Here is a 27,599-nt window from a genome sequence, read left to right on the forward strand (position 1 = left end):
TCTCTGTAATAAAATATTATGGTCAACAGTATTGAATGCTGCACTGAGGTCTAGCAGGACAAGCACAGAGATGATACCACTGTCAGAGGCCATGAGAAGATCATTTGTAACCTTCACTAATGCTGTTTCTGTACTGTGATGAATTCTGAAACCTGAATAAAACTCTTCAAATAAACCATTCCTTTGCAGATGATCAGTTATCTGTTTTACAACTACTCTTTCAAGAATCTTTGAGATAAAAGAAAGGTTGGAGATTGGTCTATAATTATAACTGGGTCAAGTGATAGCCTTTTAAGTAACTGTTTAATTGCTGTCACCTTGAAGGCCTGTGGTACGTAGACATTAATAGAAATAGAGTGGTCATACTTAAGATTTAACCATCAATTAATGGTAGGACGTCTTTGAGCAATCTTGTAGGAATAGACACATTGATGGCTTGGAGGAAGTTACTATTGAACTTAACTCAGAAAGATCTAAATAAATATCAGTATTAGCTGTACATGATCACATGTCTGTGAGATGGTTGTGTACTACTCGGCTCAACAGAGCTCTGACTCTGTCAGCCTGGCTACAGTGCTGAAAACAAACCTAGGGTTGTTTTTTTTTTCTTCAGTCAGTGATGAATGGTAAGATGTCCTAGCTTTAAGGAGGGCTTTTTTATACAGCAACAAACTGTTTTGAAACTGTTGAGACAAGTCAGTAAACAAAGCAGAGAATAAACGTAAAATGCAAAGTTTTTTGGAGATAAACTTAATATCATTGTAGCCACTGGCTATAATTATAAAACATATTTCAAAAAAGATCAATTTACCTTCCAATTTCCATTTCCCTATAGGTTTGTATTCAAGTACTATACAAGTGGTTTTACATTCTACTGCATCCCCACTGTCTGTACTCCTTTGCCTGATGAGTTGAAGAGATGAAGTTTTTGTGTGCCCTTCTCTCAGCTCAGTGTCATTTTTTCCCTTTTATGCACTTTTTTTCTATCTGCTGCCTTCTTCTATATCACTATAGTCCCTTCCACAAATTCTGTTTTTTCCACTTCAATTTCCTCTGTAACTACTCTTGTTTTTTCTTTCGTCTTCCATCTATTTTCTTGTGTTTCTCCTTTCACTCACATTGTATATTTTTCTCAGACTTACTCTGCCTCTCGACCTTCACTCACTCTTGTTGATCATCTTCTGCTTTTAATCTGTCATCTTAAATGCCCTTCTGCAATGTCTTCTCCCACCCTACACCCCTCCTCCAAGCTCCTGTTCTCTAGCCCCTGATTTCAGTTACATGTGCTGTCTGCCCGCTGTACCTCATTTCAGACTTGTCAAAGTTGACTACTCCTGGACAGGAATGAGCAAAAAGCCTTCAAAACAATGAGAAACACAATGAGAAGGAAAATAAACATATATAACGAAAACACATAGAACTGGGTAGCCATGTCTCTAGTTTATCAAAGTCCATTTTAAATGTGGATGAGATATACAAAAGAAGACCTTTGTGCTCTGATGCAAGCTGGAAGAAAAAAATTACAATATGATGATGACATAATAATTGCCTGGAGAATAAGTCCCATTCTTATCCCTACCATGCGCCATATTTTCCTCTGGACTGGCAAGTCTTGCCTTCAGCTGCTTTTACAATCATTATCTGATGCCCAGTGCACTGCAGCATTCAACCAAGACTTATAGACTAGCTCATTTAGATGAAACTGACACTGTGGTGGCTCTGCAAGTCCTGTGTTAAATGACTAACATTATTTGTTTTTCAAAAGAACAGGTTCTTGGCTAAAGTATGCATTGCTCTGCTTCCTAAAGTAGGCATGGCCAAGTGCAATCACTTTCTGTGCAACATTAAAACTGCAAATGGTAACATCCCCCAAGAGGGACTGAGTTTATATTTGCTCCAAAGCACATTTTAGCTTAATACTTTTGTATATGGGGTTGCTTTGTGTTTTCATAATTTCTGGAAATCGCATCCAGTAGAACAGAGTCCCTTGGGAAAAAGTGCTAATATCCAGAGAGGCTAAAATGAGAAAGCACATTTCTAGAGTTTAATTAGGTTGAACATAATGGACAAAGTCCATAGTGCTGAAAGTTGACTTAAGTGTTTCATAGATGTAACGACATCACTTCACACTTGTGAAGTGTTACATTTCCTAGTGAAGTGATCAGACAGTCTCTATTGATCAAGATTGACTATGGATGATGCATTCTTCCTGTTTGTCTGAAACAATCTTTTTACAGCTATAGATACCTCTACAGGAAGTATGCATTGCTATACAGTGCCTAGTCAGATGGAATTGCACCTGTTTCTCTGTGCCCAATTTTCTGCTGCTGCCTTCATCAATTTCTCTTCCCATCTTTAGGTCTTCAGTCAGGGTACTATTGCAGCTTATGCAGCAAATGGCAAGGCTCTCCCATATGTGAATTTCTCTCTGGGATCAATAAAGTTATTCTCATTCTTATTCTTATGACTTCATGCTGATGCTGAACAAATTTGGGTCTATCGTGCAGACTTCAGTGTAACAGTTTGGGGAGACCAGTCGCTCCCCTCCAAGATGCTAGTTCTTCATTAAGGACTTACTTCAGGACACAGCCTCCATCAATGGACACGACACAACCAGCACAGCCTGAAAGGAGAGTGAATGTGTTGGGAAGGCAAGGCCAGACCTCTTCATTGTGTACTCTGTCTTGCCTCTCAGGTTGAAAGTGTTAAGTCTTTTCTCCTGTCTGGCATAAGCACATTCTTGATGAGCCTCCATACAGCTATGTCCTGATGTTACCAGCACTGTAAACTGCCATCTTTGTTTTTACTATCAGATTTGGGTTGATCTAGACTTGAGGCAGGCAAATGTTGCAGCTGCTTTCCTGATCCTCCTGATTTCTTTGCTGAAGGACAGGCTGTCAGTGATGGCGGAGGTAGGTTAACTGATGTAAAATGTCAGGTTTTGGTTATTGCCGATGGCTGGTGATGCCTTTGTATCCTGTCCTGAGACATTTACCACTGACGGTCAGCCCAAAGTGATTGGAGGCCTTAAAGAAGTAGTCCAGTGACAGGTTTTTGCTGAGTTTGTGTTACAGCTGCTAACAGTAGGGAATTTACTCCACGTGTGCTTGTCCTGGCTGTGTGATGGACAATATGGGTGATTAAAAAGCCTGCTCTCAGTTAAGTAGATCCCCTCTGTTGCAGTGCCAAACACTTGCCTTAGGCAGAGTGAAGAGTGTTTGAGCAAGTGAGCATTCTTGTTTGATGCTGGCAGTGAAGGGCCAGGAGGAGCTGACAGCTAATTGCACTGAATTATTAAATCACAAAAATCATATGACTTTAATGAGGAAGGTGAAAGGAATGCATAGGGTCATCTGCTGCTCTCTGCACAGCACAAAAGTTGGCAAAGTGAGAAGACAATGGGTAGACTATTTAGCATAAAATCTGCACTGTAAATAGTGGTAAACTTTTGCTTTTGCAGATAGGTCAAAAGACAGCAAAGACTTGAGTGGCTGAGGAGACTGAAGAGAGAGACGCCTTTGTCTGCCTACATTATATGCTTTGTGGTCTAAATTTTGTCCTTGTAAAGGGTGATTACTTTGGTATCACTTATGTGATGCAATGCTTGATCATGTCTGGCAGAATGTTGTCAGTGCCTGGGTAGAACTATACCTATTCTGACACCAAACTCAGCCGGCACAACAAGTTGTTACTTAGTAGTTACAGTATGCAGCTGAGAACAGTTGCACAGTTCTTGTAGAACTCATTGTTTGAGTCTGGAGTGGCAGACAATGTTGATGCATGCACAATACCAAGGATAATGGGGCACTCAGTAGTACTGAGTCACAAGCCATTTTGTTGCTGCCTTGTTCTACCATGCTTATCAGGCTGTTCCTCACTGCAAAGTCTACTCAGTGCTCTCCCTTTCCATATTTAACACAGCTGTTTCTCTGGAATCCAAGCCACACTGTGTCACTTGATAAAAGGACTATTGCCGAAATCTTCCATCTCTATGTTCCTAATCCACTCAAAATAAAAGGAATGCCGTTTAGCACCAGCACAATTTTAGAAACTGCCTTATACACTCTGAATCCAGATTTTTTCTTCAACGTTTACTCCTTAAACTTTTTTTTTTAATGAATACATATAGCCAGGAGGTCAGAAAAGGTTTTACATTAGAACATTTGTTGTCCTAGATTAGATACCAGTCCAGCTTGAGAAGGCCAACTTTTTTCAGCACAAGCCAAAATTTCTTCATCATCAATTTCATCATAAAAAAGTACACAAAATGACAATTACTAGGGAAAAAAGGTTTTTCCAGTTATTATTCATTAAATAATACTGTATAAAAAGTTTTTTACACTATCCCATTCAGCGATTTTAATTATATCTGATTATAAAACCAAATAACTGGCTGTTTTGGTTTTCTGATCCATATCATTACTACTTTGGTTAATTGTCACTACTTATAATAACAGTTGAAAGTTTGGACATACTCATGCATTCGTGAAAATGGGTGTGTGTGTGTGTCCAAATTGATCCCACATGAACAAAGTAAGTAACAAGCTAGAGGAACAGTTAAAAGTCAAGGAGAACCAATATTTTCCTTTCACAGAGCTGAAAGGGCATGACTCACAGTGATTGTAAATGTTGCTTTATGTCCATTTGGCTGACATGTCAGCCAAAACAATTCTGAAAGTCATACACGCTGCCTAATATGCTGTTGGCCTTTCATGTGCTGTCAAACAGTTCCAAAAAATGGATTCAAGTGGTGTCTTTTGGTATCTGGAAAGACACTAGCAGCAAATCCTTTAAATCCTTTGACTTGTTAGGTGGAGCCACTGGATGAGTTCCACCCCCCCACCCCCGAAACACCCTTTTGCCAATTTCGTCGCTTCTTGATCCACTGTTTGTAGGTACTCACAACTGATGTCCAAGGGCACCCTACAAGCCTGAACTCTTAAGACTTTTCTGTCTCAGCATCAAACATGTCATTTATAAAAACAACTGTTATTTCATATTTCATCCAAGTTCTTTAAATGTCATCCATCTAGCCATCCATTTTTTCTGCTTTTGCTTTTCAGGGCCACAGGGACCGGAGCCTATCTCAGCTCATAGGGCAAGAGGCAGGGTACACCCTGGACAGGTCTCCAGTCTGTCACAACCATTCACACTCACATTCACACCATGGGCAATTTAGAATCACCAATTAACCTAACCCCACTAAGTGCATATCTTTGGAATATGGGTGGAAACCAGAGCAACTGGAGAAAACCCACACAAACACAGGGCAGGTGGATTCAAACCCAGGACAACTGCACCACCATGCTGCCTGAAATGTAGTCTTCTTATGATGTAATCAAATCTCTCCACTTCATTTGTGATCACTTATAATGTTTCATAATTGCGACAATGTTTCATCTCATTGGTTTATTTCATTTATGTTCTTATAGGTTGTTTGGCTGCTCATATGAGGCTGGGAAACATAGAAGCATGACTGTAAAAATAATCAATTACAAGTAAAATGCCTCTATTACAAAACAAAACACAGGAAGAACCTTTGACAAGGAATAAAACTCACAAAAGAAGCTACAGCCTTAAAAGGTCCAGTCAAATACTAATGCCTAAAGTTATATGGAGAAAAAATAAATGGCTCATTTGAATTTCTATACAATAATTACTTTCTTGCATGCATGTACAAATGAAAAATAAAAACAATGATGTCCTTGCACTAAACCTCTATGACAGAGGTATTTACTTTCAGAAGGTGCAGAATGCAAAGTAATTATCTTTTCCCCCCAATTGCTTTCCTTTCTGTTTATGTATTCATTTATTCATTTCAATTGAAGGAGAAAAACAAATCTTAGATCCTGATACCTGGCCAAGTAATCTATGGAGTCTTCCAAAGGGTAATTGGGGAAAGAGAGACAGCAGGCAAATGAAGAGCGTAAGAAGCTGAAGCAAAAATGAGCGCGCAGAGAGAGAGAGCGAGCGCTAATAGAAATCTCAGGAGATGTGAGTTCCTGATATGGTTATTGCTTAAGAATTTAGGGCCTGGAGAATTGGACGTGACACATCTTGGAGGTGTGTGAGAAAGATTCCTCCTTTCCTTCTGGCTGATCCAAAGTCTCCATCATCCCAGTGTGGAGAATGTTAACTTTAGAAATGCCTTATATGTATTATCATACATTCTGGGTGCAGAAGTAATCTAAATACAGCACTGTTTTCCTCCTCTAATTAAAATTCTGATGAGGATGATGTCGTCATTGTTGGCCAACAACACCCCTCCCCCCCCAATCTATGCATAACTACTCTACTTGTATGCTTGAAATGTGACTCTAAGAGTTTGCAACTTGCCTCTTCTGCTTTATTCAGTTTTGATTCCCTAAAGTCACACTAGATCGCCACTGACTGTCATCCCACATGACAGTCAGTGGCGATTTAGCTTGAGACATTTACCAAATTCCATTTATATTACTGAAACTGGAAGCTGGTTTCTTGACACTGACATATGTCCCCTTTAAGGGTATCTAGCAATCATTCTAAGATTGATTATTTTGATTTAAGAAGGTTAATAACCACTTTCCTCATTTGCATTTTTTTTTTTTGCAAGCTACACCACAAACACAATTAATGAACAGACTGTTCAATGCCTGTCCAAATGGAGTTTCTAGGGAAACTAGCAGACAAAGAAGGAGGATAAATCCCAACACATGTCTAAAACCCAGATCAATGAAAAAACACTGCATGTGCATCAAAGGCTGAAAGTACAATTAAATACAATTCATCCTGTGCCTAAAACTGTGTGGAACATGTCCAAATATCTTTAATCTGTGCTTATGAGGAGAAAGTGACACATAAACAGAGAGAGGGAAGAAGATGAGAACTATGCAGAGAGAGACAGAGAGAGAGAGAGAGAGAAAAAAAAGGTTCTTCTTTCTGCTCTCCTGCCAGGGAGAAGCAGCTTTATTACATAACAGTCTCAGGACTTGGCAGCTCACATGCTTTTAAGGAAGAAGCGCACGTTCCCCTGCACCTGAAGTCTCATGGCACGGTAGGAGAAGACGGGGATGAGGTGGAGGCTTGTGTGCAGAGGCAGCAAGAGAAGAGAGGGAATTTTCAGGAGAAAACAGGCTGAGGAACATAACTGTTGGTTAAGATGCCAGATCAAACATCGTCACAAGCAAATAATATTACTTCTCATGCACAGGTGGTGCCTGCAGCTTTATGAACATGGGATGTTAGACACTCTCAGAATGAAAAGGAAAAATAATTTTCATCATGTTGCCCATGGTTTGAATCCTAACACTTGCTAGTTAGCAAAGCACACACACACAAAAAAGGCCTGTGCGTGTGTGTGTGTGTGTGTGGGTGTGTGTGTATACAGTAATACCAGGCCTACTGTCGTCATGTTTTCTTAGTTACAAATTTTTAGGCATATCACAATCTTTACGATAAATGTAAATGTGTGCAGTATTGATGTTAAAACACCAATACTAATGTACTAATATAAACTACTGAAAGTACTGCAAAAAACAGAATTTAGAAAATGGCCTGACAGCTTTGATGGAGCTCAGCCTCAGAGGACAGCTGCTGCGTAACAAATGATTTAACTCCAAAACTGTGACTCTGTGTGTAACAGCTCAGCTGTCCGAGGTCTCCTGACCAATCCTGTCTGTGGCGCAACTAATTGAATAAATGAGGTGTGTTATGAGTTCTTCTGCCCATGGGAGAGTTACACTCACTTTATATGGTTGGAACTTATCTTCATAGCTGTGGATATCCTGCTGCATTTAGTCTTCTAAGCGCAAGCCTTCCTTGGATCTTGAAAGGCCAGATGAAGTCAAGACAGTAAACTGTCAAAATAAATAAAAGTCACCTGTGCACCAGTCCCTTGAGGTGAGGTCCCACCTTCTCTCTCTTCGCCCTTGTTGACACAAACTACCCTTCTTGCCTACAGGTGTCACCTAAAAGGCATTTAGCTCAAAAATAGCAGATGACAGATGCCTGTTATCATAACCTATTAATTTAGTTCTATATTTTATGGACTTACTTTTTTCTGATCAGTAAAATGCTTCTTGCTGATTGACTAAACACATTCGAAAACAAAAGTCTAGCTTTCAAAAACATACACCTCATACTGTACTTCTGCTTTTGGGGTGCACTCGCACTTGAAGCTGTAACATAGCCTAGGTTTAAGTGGCTTCATCAGGCATAGGACAAAGACAGGAGTATAGCCATGAAATTAGTTGGTTTTCTTTTTATTTAAAGACTAATGCAGAGAATCAGATTTTACAGGGCCATATCATAACCAAAAGAAACAAAACATTTACAGAAGATTCACCATTTCATCTACATCCACCAGAACCTTTTTTCAGTATCGTTGAACTACCAGCATGAACTGTATGTAGGTATGTGAGCTCGTGTGCATTTTGTGTTTGTTCTTTGATGTCCATATGTATACAGTGTCATTCTAATTTCTCTTACCCTAGTCAACTTTTGTGCTTTAGAAAATTATTTTTTTTCTTTTACATTTCAGTGAAAATCAGAACATATTTTGTTTGATAAAAATACAAGAAAAACTCCAGTAGGTATCTAGGAATAACCAAAGACTCAATGTTGAACAGCAAGTGCTGCTGAGAACTGCATCAAACAATGAATAAATGACTGATGTGCCTACCAATGTGATATTTACACGTATGCTCTGCCTATGAGTGTAAGGGTAAAGGTTGGAAGCTCATGATTGCACTGTGCCTCATATTTCACATTCTCTCTGATTACACAGACCGCGTTCAAAAATATTTGAAAATGATGCTTTGTTTCATTTTGCCTGGAGTACAAGCTAGGGGCTTTACAGACTTGATACTTGAAACAGAAAAGTTGAGTACAAAATTCCTGTTTGCTCTGTCAAAGTCAAAACTCTCTGTTGCTTCCTGTAATATCACTGAGCTTTGGAAAGCAAAAAAATAAATAAATAAATAAACAAAAGCATCTATTTAGCGAAGTAACATCTTCACCTGCCTCCATTTTTGTAATGACAAACAAGCTCAAGAACTGAAAAGAGATGTTATTAAGAAGGTTACGGTTTTACTCCTGGTTTTTCAGTTCAATCACTTTATTGCATGTCTCTGGAGAAAAAGTGCAATCAACAATGAAAGCCATTTCCCCTTCAACCACTGACAAATCCAAAGCGCAAACAAGAGAGATAATCCACGGTTTTCTTTGATGTCACCCTGTTTCGCCATGGTTGAAAAAAAAAACAAAAAAAAACAAAAACAAAACAACGCTAATGGGTGCACACAGCTGATATAAAAGCTAAGCTTCTTTTTTCCTCTTTTTTTAGTAATAGCTTGTAAATCTGAAGCACAATGGCCAGGGAAAGGTCAGTGATGTGGTTCAAAGCTGTCCTTGCATAGCACGAAGCCGACTACATAAATGTAATGTTATTGTTCTAAATGTGCAAAATGCATAACAATAGGTTGGTAATACAAACAATATTCATCATCATCTTAGCTAATATCTTCATTGATAGAATCAAATACTGTATGCATTAAGTATTTTACATATGTATATGTATATATATATTTATATATATTTTCTTCATGATATTAAACATACATACAATAGTTTAGAATTCAAATATCTTTATACATCTCTTCACCCTGAACTTTGCAGTTCCATGACCCTCTGCTTGTAGGTTAAGTGGCTGTGAACAGTAGACTGCTTGCATATGCTTGTAAAGATGTCTGCTATTAGGGAATAGATTCCGTATTGGTTATGATGATAATGCAAATCATAACAATAGCAACAACAACCAATCTCTTTTTTTGATTCTCTCTGGTAGTAGCATGATCTATTCACCCCAGTGCACAAACACACAAAGAACTCTGCGCAGTTCTAATATGCCCTTTGGCCTGTTTAGTGCCCTGTAAAATATATTCAACAAAGCACATTGAATCAGTAATGTGACACAATGCACCGGCACTCTTGACTCTTCGTGAAACACACAGAGTGTGAGCCAGAGGCTTTAGAACCCATTGGACACACGATGCAATGCCTGTTTGCTTTAACCAGATCTAAATAGAATAAATTTCCAAGTACAGCATACAGATGAAACTACAAGTAGAGAGGGGTCAGTGTAAAGCTACAATGGATATCAACCCCAGACTGAGTGTCAGGTTCAGGTCCTAAGAAAAGCCCTTGCTAATTAATATTGCTACATTAACATAATTTCAATTGGACTGTTCAGAAACCTTAACATGCCACATCAGAGAAGAAGCATTTCCCTAAAGTGTGTGTTTATCTAAAGAAATAAAGGAAGCAAGCAATTTTCAATACAAAAACAAAAGCATTCTTTTCACACTGGCGATAAAATTTTGTTGGTTTTTCTCAGAAGGAGGGATTGACATCATGCTACAAAAATAGATTCATCTTTGTCACTATCGTAGAACTACAAGACAATTCCTCTGTGCGAAACACAGCGCTGGCTAAAGTAAGATTACAGTGCCACTTCACCTAAATGTCTCCTTTCCTTTTGTTGTCTCTTTCTGTCTCGGTCCCTGTCTCTCGCTGTTGCTCACCAACAAGCAGCAACAAATGAGTCCTAACGGGCATGTGATACTGAAGGCAGTGTAGCTGGTACTTTCTGAGTGTTATGTCTCAATTTTTAACTGAATGGGGGATGGGGATGACTATGGTAAAAATGGTCAGGGGACACAGTGGGATGGAAAATACAGATGTGCCGTCAATCAACAAAGTAACAGCCTTCACAGCTTCAACTCTGAAAATGGAAAAGGCACTTCTCCTCCTTCTCAGTGTGCCCCTGCCCCCCTTTTCAAATCGATGCTCACTGAACTTTCCTACCAATGGTGTTTCTGACAAAGGAGGCCCCACCATAAGTAGTCAAAAGCCCAAAAATACAAAAACAAAACAATATAGATAATGAGCGTTTTATTTCTAAGTCTAATGCACTCCAGGATTTGTGATGACTTTTTACATTCGTATTTGTAACTAGCCAATGTCAGTTTACACCACTGATTTTGTTGTTGCTGTTGTCGCTGTCAGTGTGTACACAAACACACAGTTTAATCTTTTAATCGAATGTAAAAGCAGCTTTGAATGAAACATTAACTTGGCGAGAAACAGTCACTTAAGCATGAATTAGACCAGTATATACTCTCTCTTTTTTTTTGTAGAAAATATCATAAAGAGGAAACAAAAACAAATGAAACCAATCTTCCCACCTTACCAGACCCTTTAGTTACACTTTGCAAAGCCTAAACATAATACTGACATCTGTAACACCTGATATTTACAATGCTGTGAAAAGAAATTACTATATTTTCAATGTTGATCACAACCATGATTGAATTTTTGTATTTTTTTTTTGATCTCTAAATAAATGGTGTGTCCACTGAGACATGTTTTATTGCTATTGCAGAAATCCTAACGTATTATGGAGAATGGCATAATTAAGCTCATAAAACATCTACAAAGAATGAAAGATATTTGGAAAGAGACTGACTGTAGCATCTTGCTGCTGATATCAAATAAACTAAGCCACCAGTCAATGTTGAGTTGTATTTTGAATAAATAAACAGAAATAATAAGATGCCCTGTCCATGCATTATACACAAGTGCCTTTCACTGTATCTGTGATTCCATGTTTAAACAAAAGAAAAGAAAAGAAATTGTAATAAATTAATAAATAGATAAAAATAAAAGATGCCCTTTAACAATTTTGGGCTATGTGCAGTTGTAGAATAGCATTCTCTTGGCTATATATTTAAAGTAGCATTTTCTTAGTAGCATCATCCCAGACCTGAACAACACCTTTTCAAAAGTTTGTATTGTTTTCATGTTTTTTTCTATACTTTGTTTTTTTCAAAATCTTCAAAATTTTGTTCAACATAGAAGCAATGCAACGACTGGGAATTGGAAACCAGCATGGACACCATGTTGTCTGAAAATAAACACTGTTTATAGGAATAAGAAAATGAAATAATTACAGGTATAATTTAAAAGGAATGAAAATTTGATTAGTGTGGATTGACCCCCTGCACTTTGGGCTTCTTATTCAAGTAGGTCGCCCAGTAGACCAAGTTAAAGGTTCCAAAGAGCAGAGGAAAGGCTATTCTGGCAATCCTGTCTATCTTGCTCACACTGTTAAAGGTCTTCTTGGCCTCCGGAGGCTTGGGCTTTGGTTCCTCCTTAGGCTCAGTTGGGGGCGGCGGGGCGCTTTTGGCAATAGTGGCCAATCCAGGGTCCCTGGCAATATTGGGGGCGAAGGCTGTAGCAGTGGCAGCTGGGTAGGCTGTAGTGTTGTTCTTCTTAAGGAGAGATTCCTTCTTTTTCTTTTGCTGTTTTGTTTGTCAAGAGAAAGGCAAAATGGTCAAGAATTCAGTTTTGTGAGATAAAATACGGTGCACAGTGCCTGCTTTAAGATACGTACTGTATCTTTTTGCACAACTACTGCTATTAATGTGGCATGCAGAAGCCTGGTGAATCTTCAGTTAAAGTGGGTTTAAATAAATGAGTTTGTTAGTTAGGAAATATTAATTGCTCACATTGGCATATATCCAAATAAAAGCTTTAACATTAGCAATGTAACAATCAACATTGGACCTTTTCAAAAATACCCCGAGACTACAGAGTTTGTTGTTGCTAACTGCAGCACAGAGACAAGTAGAGCAGAAAGCACAAGCTGAACACTAAACTATTAATGTTCATGTCATGTTACTCAAATTGCATTTTTTATTAGATGAGCTGCTGACAATAATTAAATGTTCCCTGCCTGATGCAGCTCCATCAACAGTTAAGTGATGTCCCGGTGCAATGAAAAATAACCATTTAAAAGAGAAAATATTATATGATTATTATGTGATTTTATGTTTGTTTTTTTCCACCAGCTTCAGACGGAGGAACTTTCTATCCATGGTAAACATGGTAAAGTTTTCCTTTACACAATACCATTCATAATGCTTTTTATATTTAATTTATTTTCATTACAATATAACAGTATATATAAAAAAGCACACTTTAAATAAGTAGAACTATTTTAAAAGGCTTTAAATACCTTCTCTGGCACCACACTTTTTCCATCCCAAGCGTAACCCCTCTTGGTGAAGTAGTTGACTGTGGCAAACTCAATGAGGGCTGAGAAGACAAAGGCATAGCAGACAGCAATGAACCAATCCATAGCTGTGGCATAGGCCACTTTAGGGAGAGAGTTCCTGGCACTGATACTCAGTGTGGTCATGGTCAGGACGGTTGTCACTCCTGCAGACAGACACACAGAAAACATAGATATAAAATCTCATGTCATTACAGTTTTTCTCAATCGCTTTGGTGCAATTCTCACACCCGGAAAGTCATTCTGGTGTCACTCTTAATGCCGTTCTCAAATCAGTAACACATTTCCTCACCCACATTAGCCTTTCTCATTGTTTTTGTACACACTGCTATTATTTCTATGCATACTTCACAACTGAAGATATTTGTTGTTGTGTTGGTGCACTTCTCACCTGAATCTCACAACTCATCAAAATAGTTTGTATTTTTGTCAGAAACAACTCGACATCAACTGAATTCAGTTGAAAGCAAATATAAACACACATTCTCAGAAGAGGTTTAGCTGAAACAAATAGAAATACATACTCTTGTGTTACAGGTGCATCTTATGGCACTGCACAGAAGCATATACACACACACACACACACACACACACACACACACACACACACACACACACACACACACACACACACACACTTGTCGACTGTTTTATTAGGTACACCTTGCCAGTACCGGGTTGGACATTCAGAGCTGTCTTAATTCTTTGTGGCATAGACTCTACAAGGATTTTGCTCCATATTGACATGGTAGTGTCACTCAGTTGCTGCACATTTCCCAACTGTTTTTCCGAATTTCCCCTTCGACCGCATCTTAGAGGCACTCTAATGGACTGAGATCTGGTGACTGTGGAGGTCATTGGAGAATAGGTCTTCTGCTCCTGTGGCCCATCTGTACCATGTTCAGTGTATTGTGTGTTCATAGATGCTCTTCTGCATATTTTGTATCAAGTGGTTGACTGAGTTGCCTTCCTATCAGCTGGAAGTATCCCAGTAGCTCAGCAGTTTGTAAAATACTCGGACCAGCCCATCTCAATTTCAGCAATTTTAGGCAAGTTTCAAAACTTTATTGTTATTAAATCCTTCATGTTTCATTTTTGTATCTTAAGACTTTTTTTTTACTCTACATCAGGCCCAGTTTTTGCTGTATTCTTTCCAAAGTCAGTAAGGTTTTGATAAAAAAAAAAAAAAATGTTGTATAAGTCTTAAAACAGTGGTGGAAGTGTTTTTATTCATTGATCACATGGTTGGAGTGACTGACAGAATTTTTGACATATGTGAAATAGGTTTGGATTATTTTAGTGTCTGCGTTCTGAAAAATGCCCTAACTGTTCTGAGAACACCATTAAGAGTGGTGAGAATGAATTTTCTGGTGTGAGAACTGCACCAAAGTTACTGAGAAAAACTGTAAGATGATGTCATTGAACACTTATGTACCATAAAAGATGAAAACAAAAAGAATGCACGCTATAGAACTTTAAAATTTAATTCAAAAAGAAAAATAGAGCATTTTAATTATAATAAGGAGCAGCAGAAGTAGCATGAACAGGAGTCTTTTGGGGTTTTTCTTCATGCTTTTGCTGTGTGTGCAGCTGATTTAGCTCCATTCTTATAGTTTTTGTGAAATAAAGTCAGAAAGAGTTCTACAGATTCAGCTGACCACAGTGATACTGCTGATGATAAACTGTCTTTAAATTTGAGCTATACACCGGTGCACAGGCAGTCATAACGAAATGCAAAAAAAGCATAAATTATGAAGATAAAGGGAGACAGCTGATACATGTGTTAATTTAAAATCCCCCCCCCATTATGAAGTGTCCTGTGCGTCAGCCCCTGGAAATCAAATTGCTAATCTACACCATCAGCAAATGAAAGCTGTGATGAGACGCTGTGCAGAAGGAAAGAAACTGGAGCAGAGTATTTCTAGCAGTGTGGGGCACATCACAGAACCAGTTACTGCAGATGTTAACAAACCAAATAACATCAGCCCAAGCAGCAAATAATCTGCCAATTCAGTCTGGAATATCATGCAGAACAGCTGCTGTGTGAAAGAACTATAAAATGTGCAGAGAATGCCCTCCCCCACACATGTTGTATGGAGACAGCTCTTTATATAAATACACAATCTATACACATACTAATCCTTTGTAAGCTTAAAAAAAATCTTTCCATAAATTGTTGCCCAATGCAGGGAAATTCTACTGTATTTGAACTTGCAATATCGGCCATGCAGACAGTTTTCATCAATATAGAACAGACAGCACTTTTCTAATCTTACCGAGCATTTAAAGTGTTTCTAGGCTACAAACCAAATTAACCCATTCGCACACACGTTCATAAAACACTTTATTCTTTGCAGTTTAAGCATTTTTCTATCTATCACAAACACACACACTCTGACAGATGCATGGGGCAATTTTAAGTTGTGGACTGGAGGAGCTGGGGATCTCCAAGCTTCCGATTGGTACACAACCTGCTTTTGTCGTGGTCCCAGGTCTCTGATCCTGCGTTTTAAGTTTGAATTTTTTAGTTCTGTTTATTAATGTATGTTTTCTGCTTGGTTTCTTATTTGTTATTTTCATTTTGAGTTTCATATTCTAGCTTACATCTCCTGTTTTGTTTTCCATGATTTTATTCTGTTTTAGTTCTCTCCTTTTGTAATAGTTTATAATTAATTTCCTGAGTTTCAGTTTTCCTGAAACTCAGGAGTCTCCATTTCTGTGTTAGCCCCTTAATGTCTGAATTATGAAATAACTGCCAGAAAATTCAAATTTTCTTAAAAATAGAATGTTAATTAAACCTCCTCACAAACGGTACAAAATACTTAAACATTCATTTTTATATAAAATTTTTTATTTGTGTCATATTTGCCACATTTTTTTTGCAATTCATTGCTTAAAAATGTATTGTGCAAGTTATTTAAGTTTTTCAGGAGGGAAAAAAATGACACTGGTGATGTACAAGTCTCAAAAACTCCAAAAAACAGTACAGTACGTATCAAATATGATACACTAGGCATTAAGGGGTTAGGTGTTTTCGTTAGGTTTGTTTTGCTTTGTTAATTTGGTAGCTTCTGTTGGTTGCGTCTTGTTTCCAGTTTTGCTTCCCTTGTCTCAACTTCTTGAATGAGTTTCAGTCATGTCTTGTTTTTCCGTTGTTTCACATAGCCTTGATTACCACGTGTGTCTATTTAAATCCTCAGTTTGCCTTATGTTGTACCATTGTGTACCTGTGGATTTCCTCTATTGTTTGTAATTTTTGGATTTATGCTTTTGGACTTCTCCACCTGAATAAAGGCTTACGATGCATTCTCACACCTATCCACAACAGGTCTACTCTCTTTTTAATTTCTCATGATTAATATATCATTCATTCACAAAGTGAATCCTCAGCATGTGTTCCTCATGTTGCAGAACAGAAGACAAGGCCTCTTACAAATCTGTTAAATACACTGCTTAAAAAAATAAAGGGAACACTTAAAAAACACAATATAACTCCAAACAAATCAAACTTCTGTGAAATCAAACTGTCCACTTAGGAAGCAACACTGATTGACAATCAATTTCACATGCTGTTTTGCAAATGTAGTAGACAACAGGTGGAAATTATTGGCAATTAGCAAGACACACTCAATAAAGGAGTGGTTCTGCAGGTGGGGACCACAGACCACTTCTGAGTACCTATGCTTTCTGGCTGATGTTTTGGTCACTTTTGAATGTTGGTGGTGCATTCACACTCATGGTAGCATGAGATGGACTGTACAACCCACACAAGTGGCTCAGGTAGTGCAGCTCATTCAGGATGGCACATCAATGCGAGCTGTGGCAAGAAGGTTTGCTGTGTCTGTCAGCGTAGTGTCCAGAGGCTGGAGGCGCTACCAGGAGACAGGCCAGTACACCAGGAGACGTGGAGGAGGCCGTAGGAGGGCAACAACCCAGCAGCAGGACCGTTACTTCCGCCTTTGTGCAAAGAGGAACAGGAGGAGCACTGCCAGAGCCCTGCAAAATTACCTCCAGCAGGCCACAAATGTGCATGTGCCTGCACAAACGGTTAGAAACCGACTCCATGAGGATGGTATGAGGGCCCAACGTCCACAGATGGGGGTTGTGCTCACAGCCCAACACCGTGCAGGACGCCTGGCATTTGCCAGAGAACACCAGGATTGGCAAATTGGCCACTGGTGCCCTGTGCTCTTTACAGATGAAAGCAGGTTCACACTGAGCATATGTGACAGACGTGACAGAATCTGGAGACGCCGTGGAGAGCGATCTGCTGCCTGCAACATCCTTCAGCATGATCGGTTTTGCAGTGGGTCAGTAATGGTGTGGGGTGGTATTTCTTTGGAGGGCTGCACAGCCCTCCATGTGCTCACCAGAGGTAGCACAACTGCCATTAGGTACTGAGATGAGATCCTCAGACCCCTTGTGAGACCATATGCTGGTGCGGTTGGCCCTGGGTTCCTCCTAATTCAGGACAATGCTAGACCTCATGTGGCTGGAGTGTGTCAGCAGTTCCTGCAAGATGAAGGGATTGAAGCTATGGACTGGCCCGCCCGTTTCCCCAGACCTGAATCCGATTGAGCACATCTGGGACATCATGTCTCGCTCCATCAACCAACGTCACATTGCACCACAGACTGTCCAGGAGTTGGCGGATGCTTTAGTCCAGGTCTGGGAGGAGATCCCTCAGGAGACCATCTGCCACCTCATCAGGAGCATGCCCAGGCGTTGTAGGGAGGTCATACAGGCACGTGGAGGCCACACACAATACTGAGCCTCATTTTGACTTGTTTTAAGGACATTACATCAAAGTTGGATCAGCCTGTAGTGTGTTTTTCCACTTTAATTTTGTGTGTGACTCCAAATCCAGGTCTCCATTGGTTAATAAATTTGATTTCCATTGATGATTTTTGTGTGATTTTGTTGTCAGCACATTCAACTTTGTACAGAACAAAGTATGCAATGAGAATATTTCATTCATTCAGATCTAGGATGTGTTATTTGAGTGTTCCCTTTATTTTTTTGAGCAGTGTACTATGAACTGTCGTTTAACTTCACAGCTGCCATTGTGACGTTCATTAGTGTCTTTGTTATTGCCTTTAACTTAGAAATCTACAAAAACGAAACACTATTACACATTAGGCTATATTAAGATCCCATACTGGATGCAAATAAAGAGAAAATATTTTAACAAAAAAGAACGGTCTCCACAAATTACCAGCTAGTTTAAAAAAATAATAATACTGAGTTAAACATCTTCTTTCTGAAACAAGCTTAAAAAGCTTCATAAAAGTGCTGCTGTTATTACTGCAATTAGATTATATATTGCACATTGCTCCTATTGTTGTGTGCACCACCTTCAAGAAGCAAAAGCAGCTTTTATTGAGGTAAAAAGTTACTGTTTTCCTTTAGAATTATGAATTCTTTTTTTACTTCCTCCTCATTCGTGGTGAAGTGTTAAGTGATGATTCACAGACTCCCCATCCTCCCACTTGTTTTTCACAAGCTTTTACCACTGCTGACTGGATGCTGTGACATGGACCATAAAGGATGATTATTATGTTAGCATTACTCATAGCCAAATAAAAGATTGGTCCTCAGCAATAAGCAAACAAGACACCTTAAATGGAATTGCTGCATCTGCATAGCAGGAACACAACGTGCATGACCATACATTTTTGTGTATGTGTGTTTATTATGTCTCCAAGGGGAATAACAAATAAGTAGGTCAAAGTTATTTATTGTGAAGTCATTTATAGTTAAAATTTGCTGCTTCTCATGCATGGTATAATTATACTTGGCATAAGCACAATCTGAACAAACAAGAAGATCCAAAAACAAACAAACAAACAAAAAAGAAAGCAAAAACAAATGATAGCTTCACATGAAAGTGGCAATATTCAATTCCAGTTTGGTCTAAGGACACAACACAGCCTCCCACATAAGTGATGCTCACAGATGAAAAGTGGCTACATGAAGACTAAATGTAGCTACACTTAGACACAGGCAGTGAGATGAAAGATAGAAATGCAAATTTTATGTGATGTTAAGTGTATCAATAGACATTTAATATGACAGAATCCATGCACGACCATGTTCTGCACTGCACCAGCTGCTAAGCAGGCTATGCAGCGGTTTGTTGAATTATGGTTATGGGAATAAATGGCAATGGGTGCTATGAAAACACCAGATTTTCACATCCTCCCACTGGCTCGGGCTGCTGGGGGACTTCCCATGATGCACTGAGCATTTCTTATCCACTGACCTCTTCTCACTCACCATATGTGTGCCACGACTGCATTACATTAACATTTGCCTTCGCTCTTCCATAGTTTGTGTTTTGTCCTTGTCTCTCTTTGCTCTGCTTTTTTCATCGTCACTTTGCCTTTACCCTCCAAACGGTCGCAGCAGATGGCTGCCCCTCCCCAAGCCTGCTTGAGGTTTCTTTTTGTTAAAAAGGAGTTCATCCTTCCTGCTGTCAACAAGTGCTTGCTCATAGGGGACTGCCTGATTGTTGGGGTTTTCTTTCTAATATTGTAGGGTCTTTACCTTGCAACATAAAATTACTTAAGGTGAGCGTTCCTGTGAATTGGTGCTACATATATTAAATCAAATTCAATTGAAATTTATTTCAGCTCCTTCCGTTTCAGTTTTATAGCTAATTTCTGTAAGTTTAATAACAGTTTAAAAACATGTCAACATAATAATGCTTTCTGGCCACATTTGCCATTTTTTAAAATTAAAAATAAAATCATGTGAGGGATAAAAAGCCTAAATCAGTAAATTGTTTACCATTTGTGTTGTTTGTCTTCTGCTTAAGACAAATTAAGCAGGATTGAGACAGTAATGATTATGTCAAGGCAACTGTAAACCTTTGGTTAAGGTTGAATAAGCTTTGTAAGGCCTTCTTGAAACATTTCTCCCAGTAATAAAAGCATATCATTGGACTGGGTGCATACAAATACAGCCTGTCTACACCTCCAAACTGCAGGTCATTCCATGACACTTCTTTTAAAACGGTCAGGACTTAGACTTTACTCTTGTCTGACCATTCTTTGCTAGAACAACTTGTGTGTGAAGGGTTGTTGTCTCGAGTTCTGGCTTTCTCATTGCTGTTCAGTGCATCGTTGTACCCTTTAGTTGAATAGAAATTGCCCTGGGTACCTTTATGCCCTCCCAAACGCTTACCCACTTTGCTTTTGTAGGAATCTTTGTTGGTTGACCTTTCGTGCGATGGGCAACAATGCTCTTAAATTCCCTTATCTTATACACAGACTGTCATTTAGTATTCCAAGCTCTTTAACATGGTTCAGTACCCCTTCCCAGTCTGACGAGCATCAACAACCTTTTCCTCAAAAAATTTAATTTGTTCGTGTAGTGATTCACTTCCTCAAATGTGTTCTGAGGAGCAGACTCTGACAGTTCCCACTAAATAAAAAACAAGGTGCCCACTCACACCATGAATTGAAAAAAACCCCTGAATCTAATTTCCCCTTCAAGTATACCATTAATCCTAGAGATCTGACCCCCCCCTGCACAGAGATGTAATATTACAATTTTTCTCAATAACTAAACAACCAAGGGCCAGATTTACTCAGTGTGGCAAATTAGCATGATGCTACAATCACCAGCAGAAGTGGAAAGTTCTTCAGGTGATCTACTAAATATGCACTAATTTGTAAACAATGACAGCCAAATCATTTAATTCTACCAAGAGCAATGCAGATTAGCAGGTCAAAAACAAACATACCCAATAAGGGAGCAAGTAATCTACTAACTACAGTGGAAGCGGAGGTTTTACACTAGTGTTTCTCTCAGGTAATAACGTGACAATCCAGAATAACGGGAGGTACTGTAGGTGAAGGATTAAAATGATTTTGATATAAGGGCGAACTCTTTGGTTAGAAATTGCAGGAGGTCGTGTATATTGAAACAGGCATTCTCTGGATAAAACTGACAGCTCAGATAGAGCACATGGCTTACCCAGAGGAGGGCTGCATTATTGCAAACGATTCCACTGCATAAACCTGAAATCTGTGTGTTACAATGACCTGTAAAATATGTAGAAGAACACAAAATATTTATTTCCAGATCCTGATCTGGTGTTTAATGAAATGACTGTTTCTGTACCATGAACATACATCATTCTTCTTCTTTTTTGTTCTTGTTTTCTTTTTTCAGCAGGGTGTGTGAGGCATTTTTTCTTAAGTGTCATATTATATTTTGCAATGTTTATACATGTAATTATTGTAATTATGTAACAGCTCTGATGCTACAGATGTCTGCAGATGTTTTCATTATGTGCAAATTTGACTAAAAGCCTAAAACACTACAATCCCATCAGCTCACTGTAAAAAGTAACACGGCTGTCTAGAAAACAAGGCGCATCCTTGTATGTGTGCTGTACTGGGATTCTCTTCCAGTCCAGTTAACTTCGGTTCTGTCTTGTGAAAATATCAGTATTACTGAGGACAACAATTTTGTAGGGCTAGACTCTAAACATTTGGGCTGAGGATTCCGTGGAGAGCTAAAGGACAGAGCCAAAGATTTGGCACCATGCTCACAGCTTTGAGGCATCCACCTGTGCCACTAACAAACTCATTCTGACAACCAGTTGAAATATATGAACACTTCCAGAGGCAACTATCACAACTATGTGTGATGCAAAATAAGAGAATCTCGTTTTTGGTATAATGCGGTAAATTATACCATAAATCATGCAATTCATATAAATACTTTCCTCCCAAATTATGTACTCTCTGGAAAGCTCCTATAAATGGTACATATGCAGTAAAACCAGTTGTAAATATAACTGCATCCATGCCTTTCAGTTGTAAAATTGACACCGCATCTCATTAGTAAATACAGTAGCTTTTTAACACCAAAAAGAGGTGATAACTGTGAGAGAATCTGACCCCAAGTCTAATATTTTTGTCTAATGGGTTCAACTGGGGTTTTCTTGATGTACTTTTAGGACCTGTGTGAAAGTCAGATAATGATTTAGTTCATATTTATGCCAAAATATGCAAAATTGTCAACAGCTCACAAACTACTTCCTACAGCTGTGTGAAAAGAAGAACACACATCTAGAGATTTGCAGAATACAATAGTAAAAATATTACATATGGGAAAGTATTAGTAGGTGGGAGAAATGGGTGACAACAAAGTAGTGTCAATCTGTCAGTTACTTTGTTTCCCTGTAAATCAGTTAATTTTGTGGGGGAGGATGAAGACAGCACCACTGGGTATTACACAAGCCCTCAGAAAAGCACCCTGATGCTGGTATCATATATACTATGTTTGGTAAGCTCTGTTGTCATGGAAACAAGTCTTCTAGCTCCTCCGATGTCTTATTATCACAAGAGAAGGAGGGTAAAGGAAAATAAAAGCATTTTGGTATTAAAACTCTAAATGTCCCATTGATTTGAACACTGAGTCATGTTTTGCTTGATTGCAAGAACAAACCACTGCATGTGTATCATTGCTTTGAATCAACTGCGTGTATGTCTGAAGGTGGGTGTTTGTGTCAGCATGCACATATCAGGGGCTTGACTACATGGTCAGCAAGGTATGTTTCTTACCTCTAGTAGGAACAGTTTCCCTTTGTGCCTGTTAAGCAACAGGCCAACTTGGAATCATTTAGAGCCCTAACAATTTGATTCATTAGAACACGTCTCCAGAGCTGGTTTTAAATGACTCCATTTGACATGTTGTAACTAATAGACTCAAGGCTTTGAAGGCTGTTAATGAACAAAGTCACTGATCTGGAAAGTTCTAACTGGATTAATAGTGGTGTAACTCAGTTCTCGAGAGTTTCTTCCACTCAATTTAGCTCAGTGTGCACAAGCACAAGCTCTTTTTTTTATATGATACAAATCTTCTAACAAGGTTTTCCATCTTTGTTTACACTTATGTTTTAAATACTAACACACAGCTAGAGAGTAATGACTACAAACTTCGAAAGTGCATTTTTGGGGAAATGTGAGGCAGAAAATGTCCACTAGGTCAAACACTTTCTGAAAGAAAAAGGCAAAAAAAACAAAACAGAAAATGTAACTGATGAAATGCTTATCAGCATAATCAGCCTAATATAAATTACTCTCAGCAAAAGAAATGAACTTGTCTCGTTGAGCTCAAGGCCAAAGAATTTTTCAATAAGGTGCAAAGTTACTGTTTTGTTTTTTTTAATTGTTATAGATTTTTTGGATACTTTATTGTTTGCTCTGTTCCAACTTCAGCCCTTCACTGACCCTTAAATGATAGACTTCAAATAATCTGACAAATCATAAGTGAGTAAGAGAAATGTACTGCTCAGCCACTGCATCACAGCCAAGCCACAAATCTTTGTCGGTGAGTGAGCCTTCAGCAAAATGTCTTTCTTTCTCTCTTTGACTCTCTCTGCTGCAATGTTCCCTGGTTCCAGGCAGAAATGTGCCTCTGACAATGTTTTCTACAGGCAACCCTATCAAACATGACAATCAAAAGGCTGGAAGAGGTCAAAAGTACTTTGTGAACTGAAGTTGCATGTTTACATAAAGAATACGCCAAACTTTAGCTTCAGCCTTGTGTTTAACTGGGTGATTAGAAAAATGACCAGTTTTACTAACCATTCATTAACATGCATATAAAACATATGAACAAGGGCAGTTTGCCTTTTTGCACTTTCAAAGGTTCAAGAAGGCAAACTCTGTTTATGCTGAAGTCTTAAAAGGCAGCATAATAATGACCTTTCTAAAATGTGCCTGCACTGTCAATGGAATGGCAGTTTGCCATCATTTAATTGCACAGACATCAAAAGGAGGATGCGAAGGTGGAATGGTTTTTTTTTTCAGGTCTGTGACGTTAGAGATAACAACTCCATTGAGTTTAGAGGAGGCATATTATCACCAATTTGTCATGACCATGACCATCTTATTATAAAGTGTAGCCCCTTAACTGGCAAGGGCCCGGTGACGGGCCGTTTGTAGTCCCTTTTATATGGCAGGCTAGACCCTCCCATTTTTATTGACACGTCATTCGGCCAATCATGTAACTGGCTGCACCAAATCACCTGACAAAGCTACGTGACGCCCTCTGAGTATTATTGGCTCTGGGAAACCCATTTCTTAACATGATTGGCCGAATGAGGTGTCAGTCAAAATGGGCGGGTCTAGCCTGCCATATAAATGCACTTCATTCGGCCCGCGGACCAGACGCAGCCGATTAATAGGCTATGAAATGGGTTGTTCAGAGCCAATAATAACCAGAGGGTGTTATGTAGTTGTTTCAGGTGATTTTATTTGCTGCCAGTTAAGGGGTTAAAGGTGATATTGTGTGGGCATAATACCAAATATATTTCAGCAGAAAGTAATGAACGGGTAAAGTATTTGAGTAAAGAATTTGGAAATAAAAATACAAGAAATGCATTGGGGTAAACTTTTCCTGTTATATTGGCTTTTTAAAATCATCATTTTTGATAATTAAACATTTTTATTGGTGGTGTACTGATCATCGCATTTTCAAAGTTCATTTTTTCAAGATGATCACTTTGACTGCATGCTAATGCATTAAAAAGTGTTGAATCTTGTAAAGCTGATGAGTAAGTATGACTGCTGTGTGTGTGGAGTTGTCAAAGAACTTTTTTTTTTTTTTTTAATTCCCTCAACCATTCCCAGGAGGAAAGCTGTCGTTGCTGGATGCCTATCAACACCCCCTCTGTGCAGCAGCTATTCATTTATTCATGCCTTATCAATAACTGAAGCCCCTGGGAAGCCTGACTCACACACATTACCTTCAGCACTATTACATCACCTTTGATTTACATATAATGAAGAAATAATCTGACATCTTGATGGGCAGGTGAGTTAAATAACTGCCAACACCATAGATCTGAGATGTGTAACGCACATACACGCACACTCGGACACACAGATGCAGTGCCTACACTGTTGTAATTAGTGATTATAAATTTATGAGCGCCGACTGGCACACAACTAGCTTCTTCACATATAGCAAACAAACACATTTTTACACAAATATGTGAGCGCACATGTGTGAATACACACACCCACTCACATACAAGGTGTTATTACTTGATGAACAGATACAAACATCATCATGGGAAAACCCATACATTTACTATTGAGCTCTGGCTGTCTTCCACAGCGTGTCTTTTGTCCTGTCTTCCTCCCCTCACCTCCAACCAGCTGCAGCAGAAGGCTGCTCCTCCCCAATCCTGGTTCTGTCTGAGGGTTCTTCCTGTTAAAAGACAGTTTTTCCTTCCCACTGTCGCCAAGTGCTTGCTCATAGGGGGCCATCTGATTGTTGTGGTTTTCTCCGTATTATTGCATAGTCTTTACCTTACAATATAAAGCACATTGAGGTGACTGTTGTTGCAATTTGGTGCTATATAAATAAAATTGAATTGAATTGGATACCCAGCCAATCACTCTTATAGTAAAGATGGAAGAAAGCAAGATTATCATCTGAGCCCTGCTGTCCCTGACAGCTTAGAAACAGAAGAAAGGAGAGAGAGAGGGAGAGGGAGGTGAGATGTAAGAGAGAGCATCATATCAGAGCCATCAGTGGTTGTTTCCTTTTGGTTTTCATTTGGACTGCAAATAAATAAATTGCCAACAGTTTTCCACGACACTGAACTAGCTATAAACTAATCAGCCTCTTAATCGGTACAGTGATAAATAAGAGAACTCTACCCACTGCTGTGTTTTTAAATTGCCTATTCATCTACAGGGCAGGCTTTAGGGGAAAAAATTTAGTGCAGAAGCTGTGATTCATAGTCACATAATGTAATTTAAACAGGGTTTTCAATGTTCAATTTGTTTGTGTTAATACTGTTTCTGTGTCAGCTTTGTCTAACTGTGTTGGAAAGATCAACATGATCACATCTGTAGTAATATCAAAACAGTACTACAGTAGCGCTTTGCTTATTCTTAGTATTGGTGAAGTATATCATATGTTGTAATGCAGTTCTGAGATGAAAATAAGAAGAAACCAGGGGGTAAATAAATATCTATGGCAGGATGACTAAAGAGCATTTGCATGGGTTAGTAATTTCTTCAATATTAATAGCAATATTTGTACTGTTAGATCTCTGTTCATGGATGAAATTTATGGTCATATTCAGGTATAGCAGGATTAGCAGAGCCACAGTGCTCACAAAATATTTGGCAGTTTTTTTGTTTTTATGTATGTAAAAGTGTATTCTGTTGCACCATTACTAAATTAAAAAAAATGAAAAATATTATTTTTCTTTTGACAGTTAATTATAATGGAGATTTAATTAATGACCTAATGTGTGCTTGAGTCATGCTTGTCACTGCCGCTCACAGTGAATCTCTTAAATAAAACTTATCATAAATGTCCTTATTTACAAGAGAAATATGCTGCCATATTTATAATGTCTGGCATAAATAGAATGACAAGCCATTAAGCTCATTTAATTCCTATTTACCCACATGAATGTGGTGCATTTTGCAAAAATACTTTTTTATTCATCCATCCATGGAGTTGGCATAATTGAAAATACAAAATATAGTGAAGTAGTGTGGGTCTGATTATCATTTTACTACAGTAGATCACACTACCAAAAAAGGCAATGCTATGACAAGATTTCTATGGTTATATGGTTTTTTATTAGTACTCTTATTAAGGTAAATCAATATATGTTTCACATGAATTTCAACATATTCCTTATTTTTACTAAATCCAGCAAGCAACCTAAGTTTTAATAAAGGTAATTTAGTGTACTGAATAAGAAATATTGTAAAGAACACTGTAAAACTGGAATTACATCTACATAATGAGGCATATTTCCAAATGGGAACTAAAACTACTGTATATGAGCTGCTGAGATTTGGGTTTAGGTTCCTCAGATGCTTTTTTTTCAAAACCTCTGAAAATTGGACGCATCATATCAAGGTGCGTTGTACACTGAGTACAAAGAATCTTACAAACAATTAGCACATTTAGCATTTTAAAGTAACAACAAGACAAACATGAACATATGTGTCGAAAAACTTTTAACCAGTCCACGGCCAACATCCCAAGTATTGAGACAAGTGATGTTCATTGTTAAAGTTAATGGCTGATAGCAGTATGTACGTACACTGTGTGTATTATGCATGTCCATGTATATGTGTGTGCAAGGCTGTGTGTGTAATTATAATAATTACAGTAATAAAGCATTTTTATTTTCACCATTATTTACAGTTTTTAAAATGACAACAACCTAAAAATACCCATAAAAAAGAAATAAATAACAAAAAATAGAAAAAAGGAAAGAAAATGACAAGTATCTAAGAAAATGTATCATATATATATATATATATATTAGGGGTGGGACTTTAACGCGTTAATTTCGATTAATTAATTATGGGGAAATTAACGCGTTAAAAATTTTAACGCATTTTAATCGCACTTTGCACCGTGGAACGTTTCTCAGTGCGCGAGTTCCCGGCATACAGATTATATCGATGCACAATGTCCAAATTAG

The 27,599-nt window shown here is 38.4% G+C and overlaps 1 protein-coding gene across 2 annotated transcripts in view; it reads right to left on the reverse strand.

Annotated features, from left to right (window-relative positions):
- Positions 1-8,224: 8,224 nt before the first annotated feature.
- The window catches only part of gabra1 (gamma-aminobutyric acid type A receptor subunit alpha1), a 40,392-nt gene continuing 21,017 nt past the window's right edge, over positions 8,225-27,599 (reverse strand). For both annotated transcript variants that reach the window (XM_030746538.1, XM_030746537.1), the window contains exons 9-10: positions 13,055-13,257; positions 8,225-12,338 (exon numbers count right to left, since the gene is read on the reverse strand). In XM_030746538.1, the coding sequence (XP_030602398.1) occupies positions 12,018-12,338; positions 13,055-13,257 (524 nt within the window). In that variant the 3' untranslated portion in view covers positions 8,225-12,017. The remainder of the gene's footprint in view (positions 12,339-13,054; positions 13,258-27,599) is intronic.

Source organism: Archocentrus centrarchus, chromosome 14 (genome assembly GCF_007364275.1).
Source record: "Archocentrus centrarchus isolate MPI-CPG fArcCen1 chromosome 14, fArcCen1, whole genome shotgun sequence".
Taxonomy (NCBI): domain Eukaryota; kingdom Metazoa; phylum Chordata; class Actinopteri; order Cichliformes; family Cichlidae; genus Archocentrus; species Archocentrus centrarchus.